The sequence below is a fragment of the Linepithema humile genome, chromosome 3 (genome assembly GCF_040581485.1).
Source record: "Linepithema humile isolate Giens D197 chromosome 3, Lhum_UNIL_v1.0, whole genome shotgun sequence".
In the NCBI taxonomy this organism is placed as follows: domain Eukaryota; kingdom Metazoa; phylum Arthropoda; class Insecta; order Hymenoptera; family Formicidae; genus Linepithema; species Linepithema humile.
Window position 1 is genome coordinate 30035994 of NC_090130.1, and position 20046 is coordinate 30056039.

Sequence of the window (20046 nt, forward strand, 5' to 3'; positions counted from 1 at the left end):
GAGAAAATAAAAAAAGAAAAGAGAGAGAGAGAGAGAGAGAGAGAGAGAAAAAAAGAAGAAGATAAATAAAAAAGCGAAGCGATTGTGGAATTCTTATCGACGCGAGGGACGAACGAGTCCATTTGAGAGAGGCGAGAGATTTCGCGCTCCTCTCCCCAAAGTAGTGATGCCGTTGGTCCGACAGGTAGTCCCGATGGTCCATCCGTGTCCTTCGGTTGCGCTGGTGGCGCGACCCCGAGTGTATCGAATCGAGGATCTTCGCAGATTTTCGGAGAGCTTCGTTCACCCACGAACGGGCTCCCGCGGGTTCTCCCGGGCGCTCGACACGTCGCTCAGTGTACTGCGTGGCAGCCTGGACCGCGGGCGACCTTACAGCCTCGACCGCGCGGCGCGACGGGACGCGCGTCGACGCGGTTGCTTGCGTGCCTTCGAGAACACACACACGAGAACGCGCTCGCTCGCTCGCTCGATCCGACCGCGCGCCCTTCTGCGTGTTTTGGAACGCACACACAGCATCTGCGTCAGCCAGCGCGCGCGGCACATGGTCCTCTCGCCTCCCGACTCGCAGCACCCCCGATCTCGTACGAGGTCGTCTCTCCGCTCGAGGTGGCCTGATCAGTAGCACGAGCGCGGCACGAGCGCGGCACGCAACAGCGCAGTCAGGAAGTGCCGGGAAAAGAGGGGGTGTCATGATCGGCCTCCAAGTCTACGCGCATCGCATCATCATTAGCTGACTAGCGACTGGTCCAAGATCGAATATGACGTTCGGGAGCGACGGCGGTACTAGAGAAAACGCGACATTGCGACTGACACGTGTGGCATCGACGAAATCGTAGCAGAATGTGTTAATAATATACTACGAGGATCTACGAGCTCGGAATTATCGATTGATCGAACGGGAAAAGCGGCAAGGTCGAATCCGGTGAAACTGCGCTTTTCAAAGTGGGTCGAAGCTGCGGCACATTTACTCTCGCTGCAACGAGAGGAGCCGCACCATTTCTCCGTAGAGATCCGCGGGAGATTTGCGGCAAGCCGAGCGTACGTGTGTGCGCGCGCGCGCGCGTCACACACGCGTGCATTTCCACACGCGTGACTATGATGCATAACGCAGACCAAGCATTACGGTACAAGCGCGGTTCTTTGCCTCTTGATAGCTAAAAGCGGGTAGTACACGGTGTTTGTGGCGAAAAGAGGACTGGAGACTGCGGAAAAGAGAGAGGGTGTCACGAAGAAGGGGGTGACAAAAGCGAGAAAGGGAGACCGGGAGAGAGAAATTGCTCGTGAGAGAAGTGGAAGGGAGAGAGAACAAGAGAGAGAGCAAGAGAGAGAGAGAGAGAGAGAGAGAAAGACAGGCAGACAGAGTGGAGCTGGAGAGAGTAATGATCGTGACGACGGTCGTGCGGACAAATGAACACCTCGGCACAGCGTTTGGGATATTCCAAGTAAGTAGCAATGCGCAACGCCGAGTTGCATTATATTGCGGAAACGCTCGCTTTAATATATCTGCCTAGTTTTAAGCGTAAATTATTTCAGCCGCCGAGACTAGCTTCTTCGCGATAGCAAACGTACACTATCTGAGAAAATAAAAACTGCCCGAGGCGCGCGAGGATTTCGACGCTCGACCTCGACGAGTCTCTTCAACTGAATCAAAAATAGAAGGATCGATACGTCTTGTGTACCTAACATACCAAATATGCCGAGCAAAGTATTGGCAGGAGAGAAAACTTTCGAGGGAAAATATTTTCGGAAGGGATTTTTAACTAAACCGTCACGCGATTACTTGACGCACGCTGTTTTCTCCGTTCTTTTTTTTGCGCGCCGCCGCTTCACGCTCGGGAAATTTTATTGCTGGTCATTTTTCAAGCCCGAATCGCCGATGGAAATCATGGGGGCTGGTAATGGATACATGCATGCTGCCTAAGCCAGCACATTTGGCGCGAAATCCAACACGCGGTTGGCATCGAATCGACCGATCGTGCGGCAACGCGTACACATCATGGATCGCGCTTAACGATAGCTTTCACGCCAAAATCCCCGGAAAAAAATCTAACCAGCCACGACAAAAAAAAAAGAAAGAAAAAAAACTCAGCAAGAAAAAAGTTCTGGCACGGCATTTATCGCCAATATATTAACCGACGCTGAAATGAGTCTGCTTTAATTTATTCAATAAGTCTGAATCGGGACGCATTTAATTGCTCGGCGCGCACCAATTGTTCCGTATAATTCGAAAAAGTTTTTCTATTTCACTTTGAGATTGCGTTTCGCGGAGATGTCGGCAGCGCTGTCGATACGGTTAAAGGATACGACCTCGAGATTCGCTCGACCCATTTTTCATGATTTTCAGAAAAAAAAAAGACCACTTCTGTTGCATAATAAAATAGAACGCATTCACTTTTATGCCTTTAATTGTGTTATCTACATTACGATCCGTTCTTTTTTTTTTCTCTTTTCAAAGAAACATGTTTGAAATCGCACAGTGGTTTTGTTTCACTTTTCGGTCGCTTGCGTTTCCTGCTGCAACCGAATCAGTTTCCGCGATCGCATCCTTCAATTCTTCCTGTTAATTAAAGCCAGATGGAGCGAACCACCCCGGAAAGGTCGGGGCCGATCAATCTTCACAGATCATACCGCCGTGCGCAATACCGTGAGATGGATTACATCCGACTCAAAATTTGTAGTACTTCTTCGGGGCGGGTCGTATACCACGTCGATGTATAACATTAGCATTTATATGGGCACGCCAGCGAGATTCCGCGCGCGCGGGTGGCTCGGCAGCGAAATCCGAACGAAGCGAGATCCGGCGGAAGAGAGAGGTGTCGCGAGCAGAAGCGAACGAGCGAAAAGACGCGGGTTAAAGGCGACGAGAACGGAGCGCATTCCGCATAGTTCAGGACGAGTCAACATATTTTTCAGCGTCATCCCGGAATCAGCGTTGCCGTCGTCATGGTCGTCAGGACCATTCGTATCGAGCGTGAAACGCTCGGCAGGAACGAAAAGGGGGAGGGGGGGGGACGATACCAACATTTTTCGAGGCATGTATTACCGGAACGTTGCACGGAAATTGGACTCTGTCCGATATATCACCGACTTATCATTAGAGACGGCAACGACAAATTCCCCGCACGCAAATTTTTTGCGGAAATTTTTTTATGTGAGACTTCGCGAGAGCGCAGAGGGCACGAAGCGGAGCTGCAATTTTGCCAAAGATACATCGTCCGCGACCAGGAGGGGGCAATATACAGCATTTATATTAGCATTTATATAAGGGTAGAGTAACTACGCTCTTTCTGCGGGGCCTCTACGTGCTCCGGGCAAAAAAGAACGAGGGCAAAATCCACGCCGTGAGATAAGTGCTTCTTCCCTCGTGCGGCTAGCGGGATCCACGCCGAAGCGTGTGTTTTGCACGCACAGGAAAATTAAACAACACCGGATAACAGTTATATGTTTACGTACGCGGGGGGGGGGGAAGGGGAGGGAGACGTGTAAAGTCAGTTGGAAATATTTTACACTAAGACACCGACTTACAAATGGGAAATTCGAAATATTTATTCAAGCAACGACGCGGCAATAACTCCACGGATTCTACCAACTCGCTCGGCGAGCGAAAACAAAGGTTAGCCGTGAATAGAGTGTTGAGCGAGGGTGGAGTGAGATGATGGAGAGTGAGAAGAGCGGACGAGACTGCAAAGATGTAAAGGGTCGGAAACGCGAGTTACAAATAGCAGAGCGCACAATTAAGTGGCCACCAAACCGTGGCCAAAGTTCGCCCGGAAAGAGATTATCGGCTAATTATCAGTTTACAAAAGGCGATCCTAAAATTGCAGTCGTGTCGGATTAGCGCCGTAGTTATATCCCCGGAATAATAGTCGAGGCGGCTGTTTGGCTGGTTCGCCGTGCGCGGCGAACAAACGAACGAGAGAGAGCGCGAGCGGAGCGTATGTGCGTGTGTTTTCGGCGCGGTAAGTTGCGCGCTGTACCGCTGCATTATATTAACGTGTGCACAGACGCGGTTAAAGCACAGCTCTCTCTCTCTCTCTCTGTTCCACCCATCCTCCCGCGCGTAGGAGGTGATGACGAGATCCAGACGCGAGTTGCAGAAAGGGGCTCGCCGCGCCGCGAGGCGTACAGCGTTACTTTATTGCTCGTGTCAAAGGCAATCACCGACGCCCGCCCTCTCGCGCTCGCCCCTTTCCGTCGCTCAGCCCAGTTTCTCTGACGTGGTACTTTGACGATCACGTCACGCGGCCGTTTGTACGGTGTATTTCCGCGGTTTCGCATCGATGGCAAAATTGCTGACACGATCGTAAAGCGGGATTCCGCGAGACGTTTTCACGTTACTACTTTTGTTCTTTTCCGTCCGATCAAACACGGAGCAACGGCGTCGTTGTTCCGGAAGACGACGTCGCCGACCTGGTAGCGACGTCGGTAAAAAGCTCATAAGGAAATAAAAACTTTCGGACGTTCCGGGGAGAGGAAGACGACCCGGAGGGGGTTTCCGCGCGCATTTTTCATCTCTGGAAAGCATATTTTATCGGAGACGACCGTAAGTTATTCGAAAGTTCGTCCGGCAAGTTTTATCCTTTGAAAATAAATTGCAAAAGACAAATCCGCATTTCTTTCTCTTCTTTTTTTCCTCTTCAGTCAACCGATTGAATGTGTGTAAACGAGATTCTTGATGATTATAAAAGTTACGAGAGAAGGGAAAGATCCGCGCGCAAAAGAAAAAAATTATATCGCACAGTCGACGAACTTCCGAAATTGAGAAAGTAATTTACCTTGCCCCCTTCGTTCTCTATACAAATACAGGCGCGGGACACGCGAGGGAGGGCGGAACTCTATTTCCGTAATCAATTAAAAGCGTGGGTAAGACGTTCTCGAGATGATATCGACGCCCTTCTCCGGGCTCTTCTTCCCCGTAGTTTCCTCCGTGCCTTCTACCGCGGTATCTACTACCGTGCTCGAATTATCGGCTCCGCAAACTCGTCGTTTTTCTTTCCCATTTTCCCAGGCGGGATTATCAGCGGAGGGGAAAGCCTCCGAAACAACCACAACTATCGCGCGCTCGTCCTCTCGCTTCTCGCCGCTCACTTAATTTACTCCATTGGCTTACGGCCGGCGCGGCGACGCGTCCGATTTTTCCCCGAACCGGCTATCAGTCCTCCAAATCAAATAACATAATTTTGCTAAGGCCACCGTCGGTAAGAGCACCGATCCCTTTTCCTCGAGCTCGGCGAAATCCCACGGCCGAATTTATGGAGGACTCCGTGGTCGCGACGTTCGCCCCGTGGGTCTACACGTGTTCGAAACGTGTCTAGGAACCAACCTACACGAGCACGAGCGCGCGCGCGCGTGCTCGCACACATGGATACAGCAATGACATCGCGGGGGTGAAATAAAGTAACACCCCCCCGCACCGAGGGGGATGGCCGTAGTGCGGCCTCCGACTTGTAGTCGCGATAAATTTTCCTCGGCTTTAGCGATGTCGTGCGCGGCCGCAGAATGGTATTTTCAATCCTTTGTACAAGTAACAGAAAAGTGACAAAGGAAGAATAGCGGTGATTCAAGACGACATATGCTCCGGACGACGAGCGAAGGATTTTCGGTCGGCAAGAACGCTGCAGTCGCGCGTACAGCAAAATATCACGAGAAACTTGGCTCATTTATTTACAGGTTCCATTAAAGGGGGCAACAAAAGCCTTTTAAAGCGAACCAGTAATTTATAATTAAATTATGTAATGGATCGCTCACGCATACATGGAGCACTCTTAATCTTTTATAAACAATAAAAAATTCAAAATAAAAAGCGGCATAAATTGAGCGCGTTTTTCAATTAAAAAAAAAATAATAATTTTTGCTTTACGCGACAATCGCGATATGGATATTAAAATCTCATCTTTCGCTGATATTGTTGCCCGTGACTCGTGACTGGTTATAAAAATTCAAACTTTACTCGCAAAAATACACGCAATACGCCAAAAAAAAAAAAAAAGTTTGGTGCAGAGCGAAAGCGAAGTTGTAACAGACTCGTAATTAAATTCCAAAATGGATTGCACTCCACCAGGACAGGACGGCGTTTCCAATCTTTTATGAACAGGAGACAATACGTGAATGACAACGATTTAGTCCGTATTCGATAAATAAACGTTTTTAAATCGACAGAATAATAACGATATAGATATGGAAATTACACCTCTTTGCAAGTACAGTTATTATCAACGCATAAATTCATTATACGAAGAATATTTCTATAAAAAAGATCAGTCTCTTATATCGTGTTTATCGGGTTTTAAAGAAAAGAAGACCGTTAGACCGAATAAAAACAACTTTTATTAGATCCTCGACTAAATTTTAAAATTAAATAGAACGCCAGACGCTCCACTATTGTACAACTACAATTTGAATTTTTTTTCAGCGAAAGAATATTTTCAAAGTAATAATAATATTGTGCGTTTGTGTTCAACGAGCAAAAATTTTAATTTAGCAGAACAAAGACGAGACTGATGGGAAAACCATATTTCTTCATAATCAAATCGTTAATTAAACCACGGTTAATTATAAAAAAATCTAAATTTTATATATATAAAGTGCTCTATTGCATACTGCACTACACCTTGCCGACTTTAAATTTTGCATGTGAATACGATATATCGCACCTAGCAAAAGAATCTCGAGGGCGGAGTGCAAAAGCGAGGTTTTAACAGGCTTGTAATGAAAAGCCGAAGTGGATTACGGTTCATTCCTCCGGCACAGCACATCTCCAATTTTTTTATAATCTACCGAGGGGTTTAAAATTGAGATGAGAACAATCGTGGGCGTTCGTTCGACAAAGAGATTATTTCACTCCGGCAGCGAAAATCGCTTTTTTTTTGCATCGGTATCGCTCTCTTATAGCTCTATAAATCCGCCCGTCGTGAAAGTTCAAATCTTGGCTCGTAAAAGGGATCACTCTTTATGTACGATACACGCGGACTGCCAAAAAAAAAGATCGCCGGAGAGAAAGCGAATTTGTAACAGCCCGGTAATTAAATTACGAAATGGATTGCCATCCCTTCGGTCGGCGTTACGGCCGTTGTGTGCTTCGCGCTCACCGCTCATCCCTCTGTCCGGGCTTTTACATTCGAGTTATATGAGATCCCGCGATATCCGGAGGGCATGGGCGAGAGCGCGCGAAGGATCTCCATTATATCCTCGATAACCGCGCACAACGGCACAACGACGTTACCGTTTATCCAATTTTTGGAATTAATCGAACGGTACGGATAGAAAGGCGAAGATCGCCGTTGCTAAAATCGGTCGTCTGAAAATCGCATCGGCATCGCGGTTCGGTTATACACCTCGTTTAGAGCGGGGCTAACCAGGGTCGTTTGCCCTGGTTTGTTCCGCGTCCCCGTAGTCCGATGGCGCGTATCGGCCAAGTGCCGCAATAAAGGGAATTTGCGGGTGCGCCAAGCCTTAACGATAGAAACTTACGGGGTTCGCCGCCACGGAAATCGCGTAGTCGCCGGCGCGGCTGCTTTCACGCGACCGTTTCCACGACTGTTTCGCAGCGGTCCGGAGCGAATCTGCGAGCGGGACGCGCCGCCGGTTATAATTTCGTGAGTTAAGGTCCCGAGGATCGAGGGTTGGGATCGTGCCGGGCACGACAACTTCGGCCGATGCCGCTGTGCCGGGCGAGGAGGACACTTTCGGCGGTAAACTTCGCTCGTATATTACGCCGAACTCCGCGGTAATTGATTTTGCACAATCGCGTTAAACTGGAAGTGGGTTTCAGGCACCGCCGCCGCCGCCGCCGCCGCTACCGCCGCCACGATATCCCACCAGCGATCGTGGGCGGCTGTAACGTTGCGCCCATTACTGCTCGTCCCTTTTTCCCCCAAATCCGAACGATCGGAACTTTTTCCGATAATTATCGCTTCGTTTCACTCCGCGCAAACTGCAGCTTAGCGTCGCGCGCGCTGATACCGTCCTAAGTATCGTGCTGCGGCGATGGTGTTGCGATGGCCGAGCACCGTAAAAGTAGCTACCAAGCGGCGAATCTGTGCACTCTGTAAATTACTTTCGGCATAACAGATATTTGCCCTGTCGGCGCCCGGCTTTTCATTTAATTTACAGTATCCCCAAGTTCATAATTACGATCATTAATCTTTTATCGACGATCGCGCTTTTTGCAAGTTGCTCCTGACTTAACAAAGGACACAAACGGGCGCAGGTCGACGTCGACCCTTTATTCTTTCAACCGACGCGGAATAGCGCCGCAGGTACGCCGATCGATAATTACCGTCGTTAGCTGTACGATGACACTCGGACATTGTTTCCATAAAAATATAAAGAATGACTTTGAAAAGGTACACTCGAAACGCTCGTCGGTAGTAAATTAACCTGTGCGCTCTCTCACGACGTACATCTTTATTCATTATATTTGACTAGCCATGAAATATAATTTATCGCCTTGTTCTCTTTCAGAGTTATCGCGAACTCAGCCGAGGATTGGTTTCGAATTTTATTACCGACTTGCTCTGCACTGTTCTTTATGTGACTTTGGTAAAAAATCGAGAAGCACGTTTTTATCAAGATCTGTACAAATATATTAGAAAATTTATTTTTCCAGTATGAGGTTTTCTATTATATCCTATGTTTTTTTTAGCGGAACACAGTTTATTCTGCCGTAAGTTTCCTTATTTTTCGGACGAAGGCGTTATCGACCGATCGAAGCACGAAGCACTTTAGCATTTTGATTCTTCCACCTTTTGTGTGGTCTCGTTCAAAGAAGCGACAGCATTGAGAATCGATAGTACGCCTCGTTTGTAGTTCTTAGCGCGTTTAGTTCTTTATTCTTCACGTTTGCGGAGCAAGAAAAAAATAATAATAGAAACGTACAAGAAAGCGATAAAAAAAGATGGAAAAGAAGTAGACAAATAATCCCATTGCGTTTATTTCAGTTCAAACTAATTCACGTGACTTCAATCTATTGAAACCCGAGAGTGTTCTATCCTGAGAGACTTTTGTTTTAAGTGTAAAGAGAAAAGTTAATTCCGACACACGTACCATCAAACTCGAGAAGATCACAGCTTTAGTTTAGTGCGATAAAGTTTCCGGATCTTTGTAAAAGCTGTAATCGCAGCTTTTAGTTTCTCTTAATCGCGTCGAGAGCTTCAAGCACACGGTTGCACGTATTTGAAAAGAATATTTTTTTCAATTATTCTAAATTAGTACAAAAGGCAATTTTAAATAAATATAAAAATTTACTAATGCCGCATTTTTAATGAAATATCTTTCGCCGAAAATGTGTTGGTAAGCAGGCAAGGTTAGATTGTAGCGATGCGCGGGTATTTTTCTCAAATAAATCGACTACATTTCCGGCATTTTAGAGCTGAATTGCTGTTCACACACAATTTACAGCGCTCCATTTCCCCGTTCGCGAGCCGCGATCGCATCGTGCAATCAGCACGCGCGTTCCGTGCGCTCCGCTTTCGAATTCTTGAACGATTGTTTAGGATAGATTCGCAAAAGAACGAGCGTTGCGCGTTCCCGAGATGCCCGAAGGCCATTCGAGTAATGAAGGAATACAAAAAGATCTTGGAATGTTCGACTAACGATACAACGGTTTCCCTCGTCAACGATCCAATGTTCGTTCGTGTGCTACGTACACTACTTCCGCCACTGTGCCGGAGACTTGAGAAACGGCGGAGGGATGAAATTTTCCTTATTACGAGCTTCGATTGAATTCCCGGTCACCGTCTATAACAACATAGACGGGAAATTCGATATAACGAAAATCAAGTATGACAAATTTAATTTTAAGGTTCGACGGAGAGTTCGCGTTCTAACATGATTTCGCTGTAGTTACTCGAGTGGTTACTCGGAAAGCGGTTCTTTCCGAAACTATCGCGGTCTTCGGCAAGAATCGAAGGGAAAGAGAGGAGGATGCAACGGGTGGGAGGGATGGCAGCTTTATCATCGACCCGCTCTGGACGTCCCTCTGTCCCTCCGTCAACCCTCGCGCACCACCGTAGAGCACTTACGGAGATGAGTGGCCGTGTAAGAAACACGATAAAACCGGGGAGGCGACGTACAAATTTCTCCACCGTGCGAATTACGGGATTCGGAAGGAAGGAAGGATACGTTCCGTCACGTTTCACCCTTGCTACTCTCATCCACACACAGATAGGGACGTGTGTACGGACACGGTCGGGGCCCCCGCGGCGTACCCTGCACGGTTCGTGAGCGTCCATATTTAATAAAGCAACGCGTCCTCACCCGCCGACCGTATATACTTTTCCACCTTGTGAAATGCCCCTTTCCATCTAGTACGAGCATTTCCACGTTACCAGAGCGACCTCTCACACTTTCGGCTTTTACTTCACCATCCGCGCTCCATCCGTCCGCTCTGCCTTCACTTTCGCACATTTTCAAAGCGGATTAAAAACGAATCGCGGTTTTGCAACATCGTGCATTATCTTCAAAATCTTTTAAATCCGGAATTTCCGCAGAAGGAGATCTCGTTACCTTAATTGCTTCGCTTTTAATGTTTGCTACGCTTTTTGAGAGCCGATCGCCAATTATTGGGAAAGTTTGGCAGGAGAATTGTTGTTTTCAATTAATTGGCTATCATGTAAAAACGTCAAAAATTATTATGACCATTCAGCTGATACAGTCGTAGTTGCATTGATAAATCAATAATTCAACACGCCGTGATATAGAATAATAATAATAAAACCTCGTTCTACGAAAAAGGGGGAAAAAAATATATGTTGAATTTTTGAGAGGAGAACGTCACTGACTGAAGAGATATAAAGGAAAAAATTTATTTCTCCTTCATAAAGGGCGATTTATACAATTTGTACGTTTGTGCGCAGTAAGCATATTTCTCTGGTATATATATCTTTCGGTCGGAAATATATTATGTTTATCGTACCGCCGTAGCGTACCGTAGCGTACCGTAGCGTTCGCCAGTCCGAGCCCGCGCTTTAACCCTCATTCCACCCTCGTTTTACCCTCATCTCGAGTGCCTCCATGGCACCAGCCCGACCAGGATTACCACGAAACTCGGCGGAACGTCTCCAACTCTCATCGAATAAATAACAGGAGAAATCTGGTCGACTCTTGACCCGGAACGCGGTATACCTCGGAAAGTCTTTTGGTGAATTGCAACGTCGGTCGTTTTCGTTTCAGAGATAGAAACGCCGCGCGCTAATAGCCACACGGATAAACAGTGGATGGCGAATCGCTTTGACGAATTCGCGGTGACGTGCGCGCCGGTGCGAGATTCGCCAACACAAACATATAAACATGACGCTTTGTGACTTACTCCTTTGTCCTTTGCCGGTGCGCACCGAAATCAGTCCGAAAGAAGTCCGCTCGTCGAGCTTTGCTGCCATCCTAAAACAGACACGAAATGCACAAAGGTAAATAAAATATGACATAAAAGATACCGAAATGACGCGTATCTTACAATAAAGTCATATCCGCTGTCAGATTACACTCGTATAAATGTGTCAAGGGCTACATTCGGACGTTGAAACTACATGTGGAAATTTACCCTGATTTTGTGACGGTTCCAAATTAAAGAGGACCTCTCGGGCAGCGTTTAGCGCTCACACTGCCCGGCGGAAAACCGCACACCTAACGTAATATTATCACGACACGCTAAAAGCGCACAAAACTTAACACGGGATTACCATCGATCTGTTTTTCTTCAATTTCCGGCGTATTTGTAGCGCGACATAAATCTATTCATTGAGCCTATCCACTCGCATCCGGGCTTGCGGTGGTAACTTTAGACGAAGTGGCTCGTGAGTTCGCAATTATCCGGACCCACCGGTACGGATGTTTAGAAAACACACTGAAAATGTACGCCGGGTATTACTCCTCCCTTACGTTAATAGAGGAAGCGAATATAGTGCGGATATAACTTTAGTTGGTCGTATAATCGTAAAATCCGATCGTGTCCAAGCGGCTTTGCTTGTCGCGCTTAATCGATGAATAATTTAAATACCGTTCTTGCATTATCGACGCGGTAATTACATTTTCGCCCGACTCCTCTTCTCGTGTTTCTTGCACACAAAACTTCCACCACATTCATTTATTCGACGACCATCAAAACCGCCCCGTTCGTTCCGATTGTATTATGCTGTCGCACCGGAAATGTCCATTTTGTACAAAAACGTCATCTCTAATTTCATTGGAAATTACATTTAATACAAATCATACATATTTGATTAAAATCATTTCAGCTCTGTTCTTCAATTTTTCCAAATAAAAATTTTCACGTAAAACCGTTTGGCATTAACCGAGGATTTTCCGCAGATATGCTTGGCAATTAGAATTCGTCGCACATGTCGCGCATTATTGTTATCATTTTATATTAATATTATGCAGATCTTTTCGAATTATTTGCTCACGATATCTTTCAATTATTCCTCAAAGCATTTTTTTACAAAATGCCTTTTGGAGAGCAGTTCCTCTTTAAGTTAATCGGAATTCGAGAACACAGAAGGTACTATGATTGATGTGAAATTAACGTGGTATTTGTTTTTGCGATAAAAAAAATATTTCCTATCGTGGCTTTCGCGTGAAATGAGATGAAACGTCATCGGTAATTTCGTTGATTGGTCTATTTTAATTGGTATTGTCGGTAATTAAATGTACATGATGATTATACTATAGGGATTTGCTCGACAGCTCGGAAGTCAATGGGCGTAACTGTGTAACGGGATTAACACGAGATTGCTTTTATTTATTCCTGCTTCCGATTTATTTATTCCCCGATGATTTAGCGGATTATAATGCGCAGTATTATGAGTTTTAAGCCGTTTGGTACTACGCGCACAGAAGCTACGCTTCCTAGAATTGATAGGGCATCCTTCGTAATCCGATACGCCAAATGCGTTTATACTCGATCAAAAGCCAGACGCGCGTAGCGCGACGATATACATAACTGCTCGATCAACGTCCCGTTTATGAGCCTAGCTGAAATTATTAGCGCCTGATCATCAGAAATTTCATGATGAAATTCTATGGGCAATTTATTTCGAATGGGAATAATTATTTTGATTCCAAACAATGTCTCATTTACATGAAATGTGTTATTGAATTTACACGAAGTAAATCACAGAATAGTAAAAATGATGACGTGAGGGATGCACGTCGGGCGAAACAGCGCCATTATATGTCGATATAAACGAGGAAAAGTATTCGCATTGTTAGACGTGGCCAAAAAATGGCCGGGCTTTGTCGCCACCGTGCTGCGCCGCAAGTTCGGGAAAAAGTTTTACGCGCGACAGGTGTTTCGTGACGTGTATTTCCACGCGAGTCATTTTACATAAAATGGTTTTCTTATCTTGATGCATAGTTATTTTGCATAAACGACGAAAACTTATGCAAGGCGCTGCACGGAAATGCATCAACCGACGAGTCTGTATATATTTACAAAGCCGCATCCAAATTATGGCTTCAAAGAGCTTCGCGAAATATCCGTCACTTCCGTCTATTCTGAATAATTAAACTTCCAGATTGAGCAGTAAGAGACGAGCGTCCCGAAAGCTGCTGGTTTGAAATTGAAGGCGCCATTAAAGCAAATATAAATCCCTCATTATTCCGACGGTATTACTTTGAGCAAACAGGATGTTGAATAGCTTATGATTTCTAATTAAACTGTACCGCGTATTAAATGAATCAAGTGTATTGCATATTGCACGGAATCCACCTTGCGCACTTTGCACAATTTTCCATCAGCTACTCGAACTAATTAAAACGGAGCGAAGGAACGTCGGGAAAAGATAAACTCAGGCGGGTTCTCGGAACGATGCACATAAAAACGCCATTTTGCCACAAAGTTATATTCCTTCGTGATGTCACGAAACGAAGGAAGAAGAAAAATACAGCGCATTATATACATCGCCGAGCGCCAAACTTCACGAATAAGTGGAGCACGGATAAAAGCAAAGTTAGTAAGTGTATAATTAACAAGTCCGTTAAGAGAGTTCAAACTCAAGAGTATTCAGAAGTGGAAGTAGCAAGGATATAGGGGACATCACTGGGCCAAGAGAGCGTGAAACGTAAGCCCTATTACGAGAATGAATTCAAATACAAGCATGGAGTGATCAAGCTTAAGCTGGCATAAACTGGCAATGATTATACACATTGCTGGGAGTTTTACATTTCACGGTCTATCTTATGAAACGTAATTACCGTCATTTCTAAAGTTTCTATCAACAAAAAGCCATAATTTGCATTTTAGCGGTTCTATCCGAGCTCTCATTTAATCTTCGTGCCTCTTTGAGAGAGAGATTATCACAGTGCTGTATTATTAATACGAATAGGGCTCTACGTCTGTATGCATTTCAAATTAAGTTGTTTGAAAAAGATAATAGGATAACAGGCATTACATTCATATAATAACAATAAACGGCAGCTTCATTGTACAAACTTAATTCCCTCGTTCATATCAAGCGCCGTCTCTCTCGCGACAGAAAGCAATGATTTCCAAGTTACAACAAAGTTCGCTGATTACATTGAAATTGGAAAGTGGTCGTCAGACCCTGATCATGCAGTTCCGAATTAATTACTTCGATTAGAGGGTGCCTGTCATCGCGAAAGCGTTTCTTGCGGCGGGCCCGCTCCCGGGGAGAGGGAGAGGAAAGCCACGACACGACCTTATCTGTCTCGAAAGGTCCACCGTTCGATCCATTGACTCGTCGAGACCCTAATACGACGCACGGAACTGACGTCGGCCGATAGGTCGCCCGTGCCCTAGAATCGGGTACTGATCGACGTCCCGGTACCGGTATGTACATCCGCCCGAGACAGACTATCCGTCGGCCGACACGTACGCAAACGGGTAGATTCTCTCTCTCTCTCTCTCTCTCTCTCTCTCTCGTCGAGACGAGACGACGCTTTAAATCAGCCGTATTCGACGGTACGTCTCGCCCCTCTCGCAATTCCTAGTCCGAATGTCAAACCGACCGTCGAGTTTCCTCTCACAGAAGAACATTTTCACGATTTTCACGTTCTACAGTTTTACATTTATTCGGGACACGGAATTAAAAGCTTCGCGAGAGATGTAATATTTTTAAAAAGTTAAGAACTAATTAAATTATATTTATGTACAAACTCTCTGTGTCACTTATTAACGTATTAAATTTACACTTGGTATATATTTTTTCCCTCTATTACATTATTTAGCGTTAAATGTGGCCATTCAATTTCCAGTTTTATTCGTCCGATATAAAGATCGTGTTCAATGTTAACTGCGAAGAGAGGGATCAGACAGCCACATTTCACGCCAAACGTGCGATGAAAATACGGGCGTTCGCGACTGTAAAGCCACTTTGCCACCTCTCTCCCGAGGGACGCGACACTCGCGTCGTGGCGCGATCGATCAGAATTAAAATTCGCGTCCGGGCGCTTCTCTCCCGTCGACTAGCTCTCTAATGCCTCTCGTCCTTCGAGTAATTGGCGTTCTCTAACGTCCTTTCGAGGTCACTTACGTAATGCGCGCGACCCCATTTCTGTCGTTCCAGAGATGTGAGGAATGATCACGTGGATGATGGTCGGGCTGCTTCTGGCTGCGGAAACTTGCGGCAGAAACGTCCTCTCCGGAAACGGAAACGGAAACGGAAAGGAGGAGGCGAAGCGGCGGGAGAGCCTGAAGGGCGTCAGCACGGACGAGGAAGACATCTATCGTGGGTATCGGCGCTGGACCGTCGAAAAATGAACGGAAACGTTCAGTGGAGAATAGAGATAGAGAACCGGTGAAAGAAGAGCGTGCGAGGGGGTGGTAGCGGGGGAGGGAGGGGGGTAGAGAAAGAGGGGAAAAGAGTCGAACGAAAACCATGATTTACTCGGCTAACTCGAGTTTATCCCGGCTCGCCGATCCTGCAATCGAGTGCCACTAATCTCCGAACTGCCGCTTATCCTTTCTACCAACTTCGCACATGTACCACAATCTTTCCCGCCAGTAACACTCCTCGTACTCTTCGTGTACAACGCGTTGTTCGCTCTCTCTCGCAAGTGCTCTTCCTCCTATCGCTGTGATAAAATCACGTCGTAACTTCGCATTAACGAATTCGAGTTTCGTGCGAGACGCATTGTTACCGGAATACTGTTTCGGCGAAGTAGTCGCGAAGTCCTTTCCAGCTAAAGTCGTCTTGTTTAAACTTAGCAAACCGGGCTTGTTAACTTTTGGATGTCTAGACGGCTAAACTTATTTAATTCCTTCAGCGTGTGTTTCCCTTTAATTCTCTATCTCGTCAAATAGAATTTTCGGTTTCTCTCTTAACATGGCCGTGTAATTAAGAGTTAACGCTCACATCTTCACCCCGTTCCATCTCGATTATACCAGTGACGCACTTACTCAGCCCCATTCTCTCTGTTGCAGGTCTAACGTGCTACACTTGCGTCAACGTCAGCGATAACCAGGTATCGACGGCTCCATTAAACGCTCCCTTAAGAGTCCCGTAATGGCTCTATCGCGCCGGGTCCAGCCGCAATTTCGTAGAACTCTGTAGATCGTTCCGCCATCGATTTCGGTTTATTCTAAACTCTCTTTATTGCGTTCCGCTTCTTCTCTTTCGCAATAACGGTCTTATCTCCGACCCCTTTCCTCTTTTCATCTTTTTCTTCTGTGGAAATGCGGGGCAGCTTACTGCACCGGCCATTAATTTATGAACGTTTGTTGGATATTGACAGAGTTTTGGAAGAACAAACCGATACAATGTAAACCGATTTTCCACTAAATAATTCTTTATAATGTAAAGAAATATTTATTTTCGATAACTCAAACGTTTCGCAAAAAAGGAGGAATAAAAATTGAATTTTATATATTCACGGTTATATTCTTCATGTTGACGTCATCAGGATGAAATTCTTATATTTTTCATTTTTCTCTTCTATCGAGAAATATGCGGTCGATATTGGCAATATAAGAAATCTGATTTTTATATAAGAACTTTACATCGAGGATGTTCCTATTTCTATGCTTGCAGATGTGCAACGAATGGGCGATAGATACTCCGTGTCCGGCGGGTGGCCGTGATTTCTGTCGATCGCTGCACATTCTAGACAGCCGAGGGAACAGCGTCTTGGCAAGCATACTTTTTTTCCTACTTGTTCCGCCAACGATCCAATCTGCGAGGATACGTTCATAACTCCGTCGCTCTCGAATTTTCATAAATTTTTCATATATTGTCGAGTAGCTCGAAAATAAGTCAACCCCCGCGTTTTTATATCCTTTATCGTAAACTAGGGGATAGCAACCTCTCTCGACCCCTAACTCGACATATTTCATTCTAAAGTCGAATATCGCCGAAACACGAAAAGCGTTTCAAAAAAAAGTTCTACAATATAAAGGGCTCTTCATATAGCCGTATATTGATTTCCTCTGCAAAGGCAGATCTTTTAAAACCTGAAATTGCTTACGAATTTTTATAAATATTTTCTTGCAATCTATTTTAACGTTCACGCAAACGGTTGGTAGAACTTTTCACATCCTAGCGATATTTGACAAATAGAAAAGTGTCAGTTTGTGTGAACATTGCCTTGTCAGAGACAATGCCACTTTCGAAATGGGACAGTAACGCAAACAGCGGGAAAAAAATACAGACCAATAATAACAAACCATCGGACTCTCTGTGCGATCGGAGTAAATTTCATTACCGTCGAGCGATGGTGCACGCACGGTCAGATAAAATCAATTAAAGGTTATCGTACTTGGCTAATTGACTTACATTAGCGGGATAATCGATTTTCGTGCTATTAATGAACGGAGTTACGCGAACGGATTCGGGCCTGGACGTCGAGATGGATGGCCCTCTCGAGCTTAAGCGCTTCTCGAGTCCAGTCGATGTACCAACGGATGAACTTTGATGGAACTTTCTGCGTTCTCCCCGACACTTGACGAAGATAATGCGCGATAATTTAATGTCCCGCATTAACGATGACAAAACTAACCATTTCATTAATAAGTTCCTTTCAACTTTCTAATTAGAATTAATGTCTCACGGACGCACTCCGTCACGCCAACCATTTGAAAAATATTCGCTCGTTATTTTTCTCGAATTCCATGAGTCGCGCGGCGCAAAATTCCGACGTTTCTCTGTCACCGCGTCCATTCATACTCCCTCTCATTCCAGGTAAGCAAGAGTTGCGCCAGCAGCGAGGAATGTGGACCATCGTCAGTCGGCTGCATTCCCGTGGATACGCAGCAGGTGCGAAATAGCGAATTTTGTCGTGTACCCGGGAGCGGTTTCTCAAACAATGAAATCAATAGCAAAAAAAAAAAAAAAACCAAAAAAATTAAAACAACAGAAAGACTAGCGAAACAAAAAAAAAAAAAAATAAGAAGAGAAAGACCGACGAAGCCGGGTGAAATAAATTCGGTTATTTCGTTTCAGGTCTGCATAAGCTGCTGCGACCTGAGTTACTGCAATATCGAGTCGCCTACTAATGCCACCAATGCGATCTACTCGCGCAATCGACGCCCCAAGCCGAAGAAACCGAAGCGCAAACGACCCGGCAGAAACGGGGTCGACGCGGCGACGCGGCTTTACGGATCCAGCCTGCTCTGGCTTCCCGCCTCGCTCTTCTATGCATATCATTGCTGAGGAAGCAGCAACACTTCACACTGCACACTGCGAAGCGGACAGCGCGGGGGTCGCGCGAGTATCGCACACGTCGCGACGGAATCACCGCGCTGAAAACGCGACGGCGCGACTCGCCGTCTCTCGATCGAATGTTCTTTTCTGTGATGATTCCTTCTGTAGCTCCACGCTCGCCTAAATAACTGAAGAACTGAATGTCTAATTCCGACCAAGCTTTCTGACAAACTTCCAAGCCGTGGAAGGACCATCTCGCGTGTTCTAACTTTTCGCGCTCGCCGAGCCGACCTCGGCGGCGATTATCGTCCAATAATTTGGAGAAAGAGAACGCTACTTCTCTATTTTTCGTACTCTCGTTTGACACTTTTTGCCGCTGTTAACTTTAATGGAAATCGCAAATTTCGATATACGTCGTATACGTCGATTGAACGCTTGTGTTCCGAGCACGCCGGGAAAACGAAATGTTCGTTTCGGGGATAAAACGTCCGTGAGAAATTGTTTGGGAGTAGTTCCAAGGAGAGATTCGCGGGAGAGAACGAGATCCAGGGAAAGAGCGGTCGAAAAACTTGGCGTCGTTCCGCGCTGTCCGGGACGTTATTAATCGGGGACTCTTCGAACTAATCGGGTCCCCCGTGATGGCAAAAGGAATTGTTTTCTCGTCGTAGTATCGGTAGTCGCTATGCCTCGAAGTAGAAAGAAATTTAAGGCACAAAGAGTACAGTCGAAGGAGACTTGGGGGGAGGGGGGAGGGGGGGGGGAGAAATCGATAGATCCGAATTCGTTTCCGGCGAGATCTGACGACAATCTAGACACTGCGCAATAAGATTGACTGCTAATCACTCTAAACACGTAGTTTACTATAACGATCTGTGTTCTGTGTACTTGAGACTCTTTCACAAAAATCAAAAGCTAAATGAGCCTATCGTAATCAATTTAGAGAGTATAGTGTGATAATATGTAGTGAGAGTATATTAAGCTATAATGCAAAAAAATTTAATTAACTTGATTTCTCGATATCAAAATGTTTGTGGTACGCACATATCTGATTTAATTTGGTAGAAAATCGAATGGATTAAATTACTTTACATCGCGCATGACTGACGGTAAACGTGTTGAATGTGGAATGTTTGTTGCAATTATTAGGTTATAATTGGTCAAAGTAACCGTTAAAATTTGTTGCATCGAAATTTTCGATGTAAAATGTTCAATGACGCGAGTAACGCATCTCACCACAATTGTAAGTGACGCACCAGAAGCGAATTCGAATTATCGAGTAAAATTATTCACACATCTACAGACTCGCCTACTACAGACTCTTTACCGCTATTATAATAATTAACGATTACATAAATATATTACGATATAGATACTATACATTGTTTCGGCATGATGTAAGAATACTGTTGGTAATGAAATAAAGAAAATTATACTTGTCACATCTCTTTTTTTT

At 45.5% G+C, this 20046-nt stretch overlaps 2 protein-coding genes across 5 annotated transcripts in view; one reads left to right on the plus strand and one right to left on the minus strand.

Annotated features, from left to right (window-relative positions):
• The window catches only part of LOC105669718 (uncharacterized), a 36186-nt gene that overhangs the window by 13601 nt on the left and 2539 nt on the right, over positions 1-20046 (minus strand). For 2 of the 3 annotated variants that reach the window (XR_010889212.1, XR_010889211.1), the window contains exon 3: positions 10655-11379. Coding sequence is in view for 1 of the 3 variants with exons in the window: in XM_067351653.1 (XP_067207754.1) it covers positions 11309-11379 (71 nt within the window). In the remaining 2 variants the exon portion in view is untranslated. Of the gene's footprint in view, positions 1-10654; positions 11380-20046 lie in introns of those variants that run through there. The other variant, XM_067351653.1, reaches the window with a different exon arrangement.
• On the plus strand, positions 302-20032 carry LOC105669891 (uncharacterized). Of its 2 annotated transcripts, XM_012363090.2 has the most exons (6): positions 302-1442; positions 15522-15683; positions 16379-16419; positions 16986-17084; positions 18132-18206; positions 18393-20032. In XM_012363090.2, the coding sequence occupies exons 2-6, from the start codon at positions 15533-15535 to the stop codon at positions 18600-18602; spliced, it is 576 nt and encodes a 191-aa protein (XP_012218513.1). In that variant the 5' UTR covers positions 302-1442; positions 15522-15532; the 3' UTR covers positions 18603-20032. The 2 variants fall into 2 exon arrangements, with proteins under 2 accessions (XP_012218513.1, XP_067207752.1); XM_067351651.1 differs by having other exon boundaries at positions 18132-20032.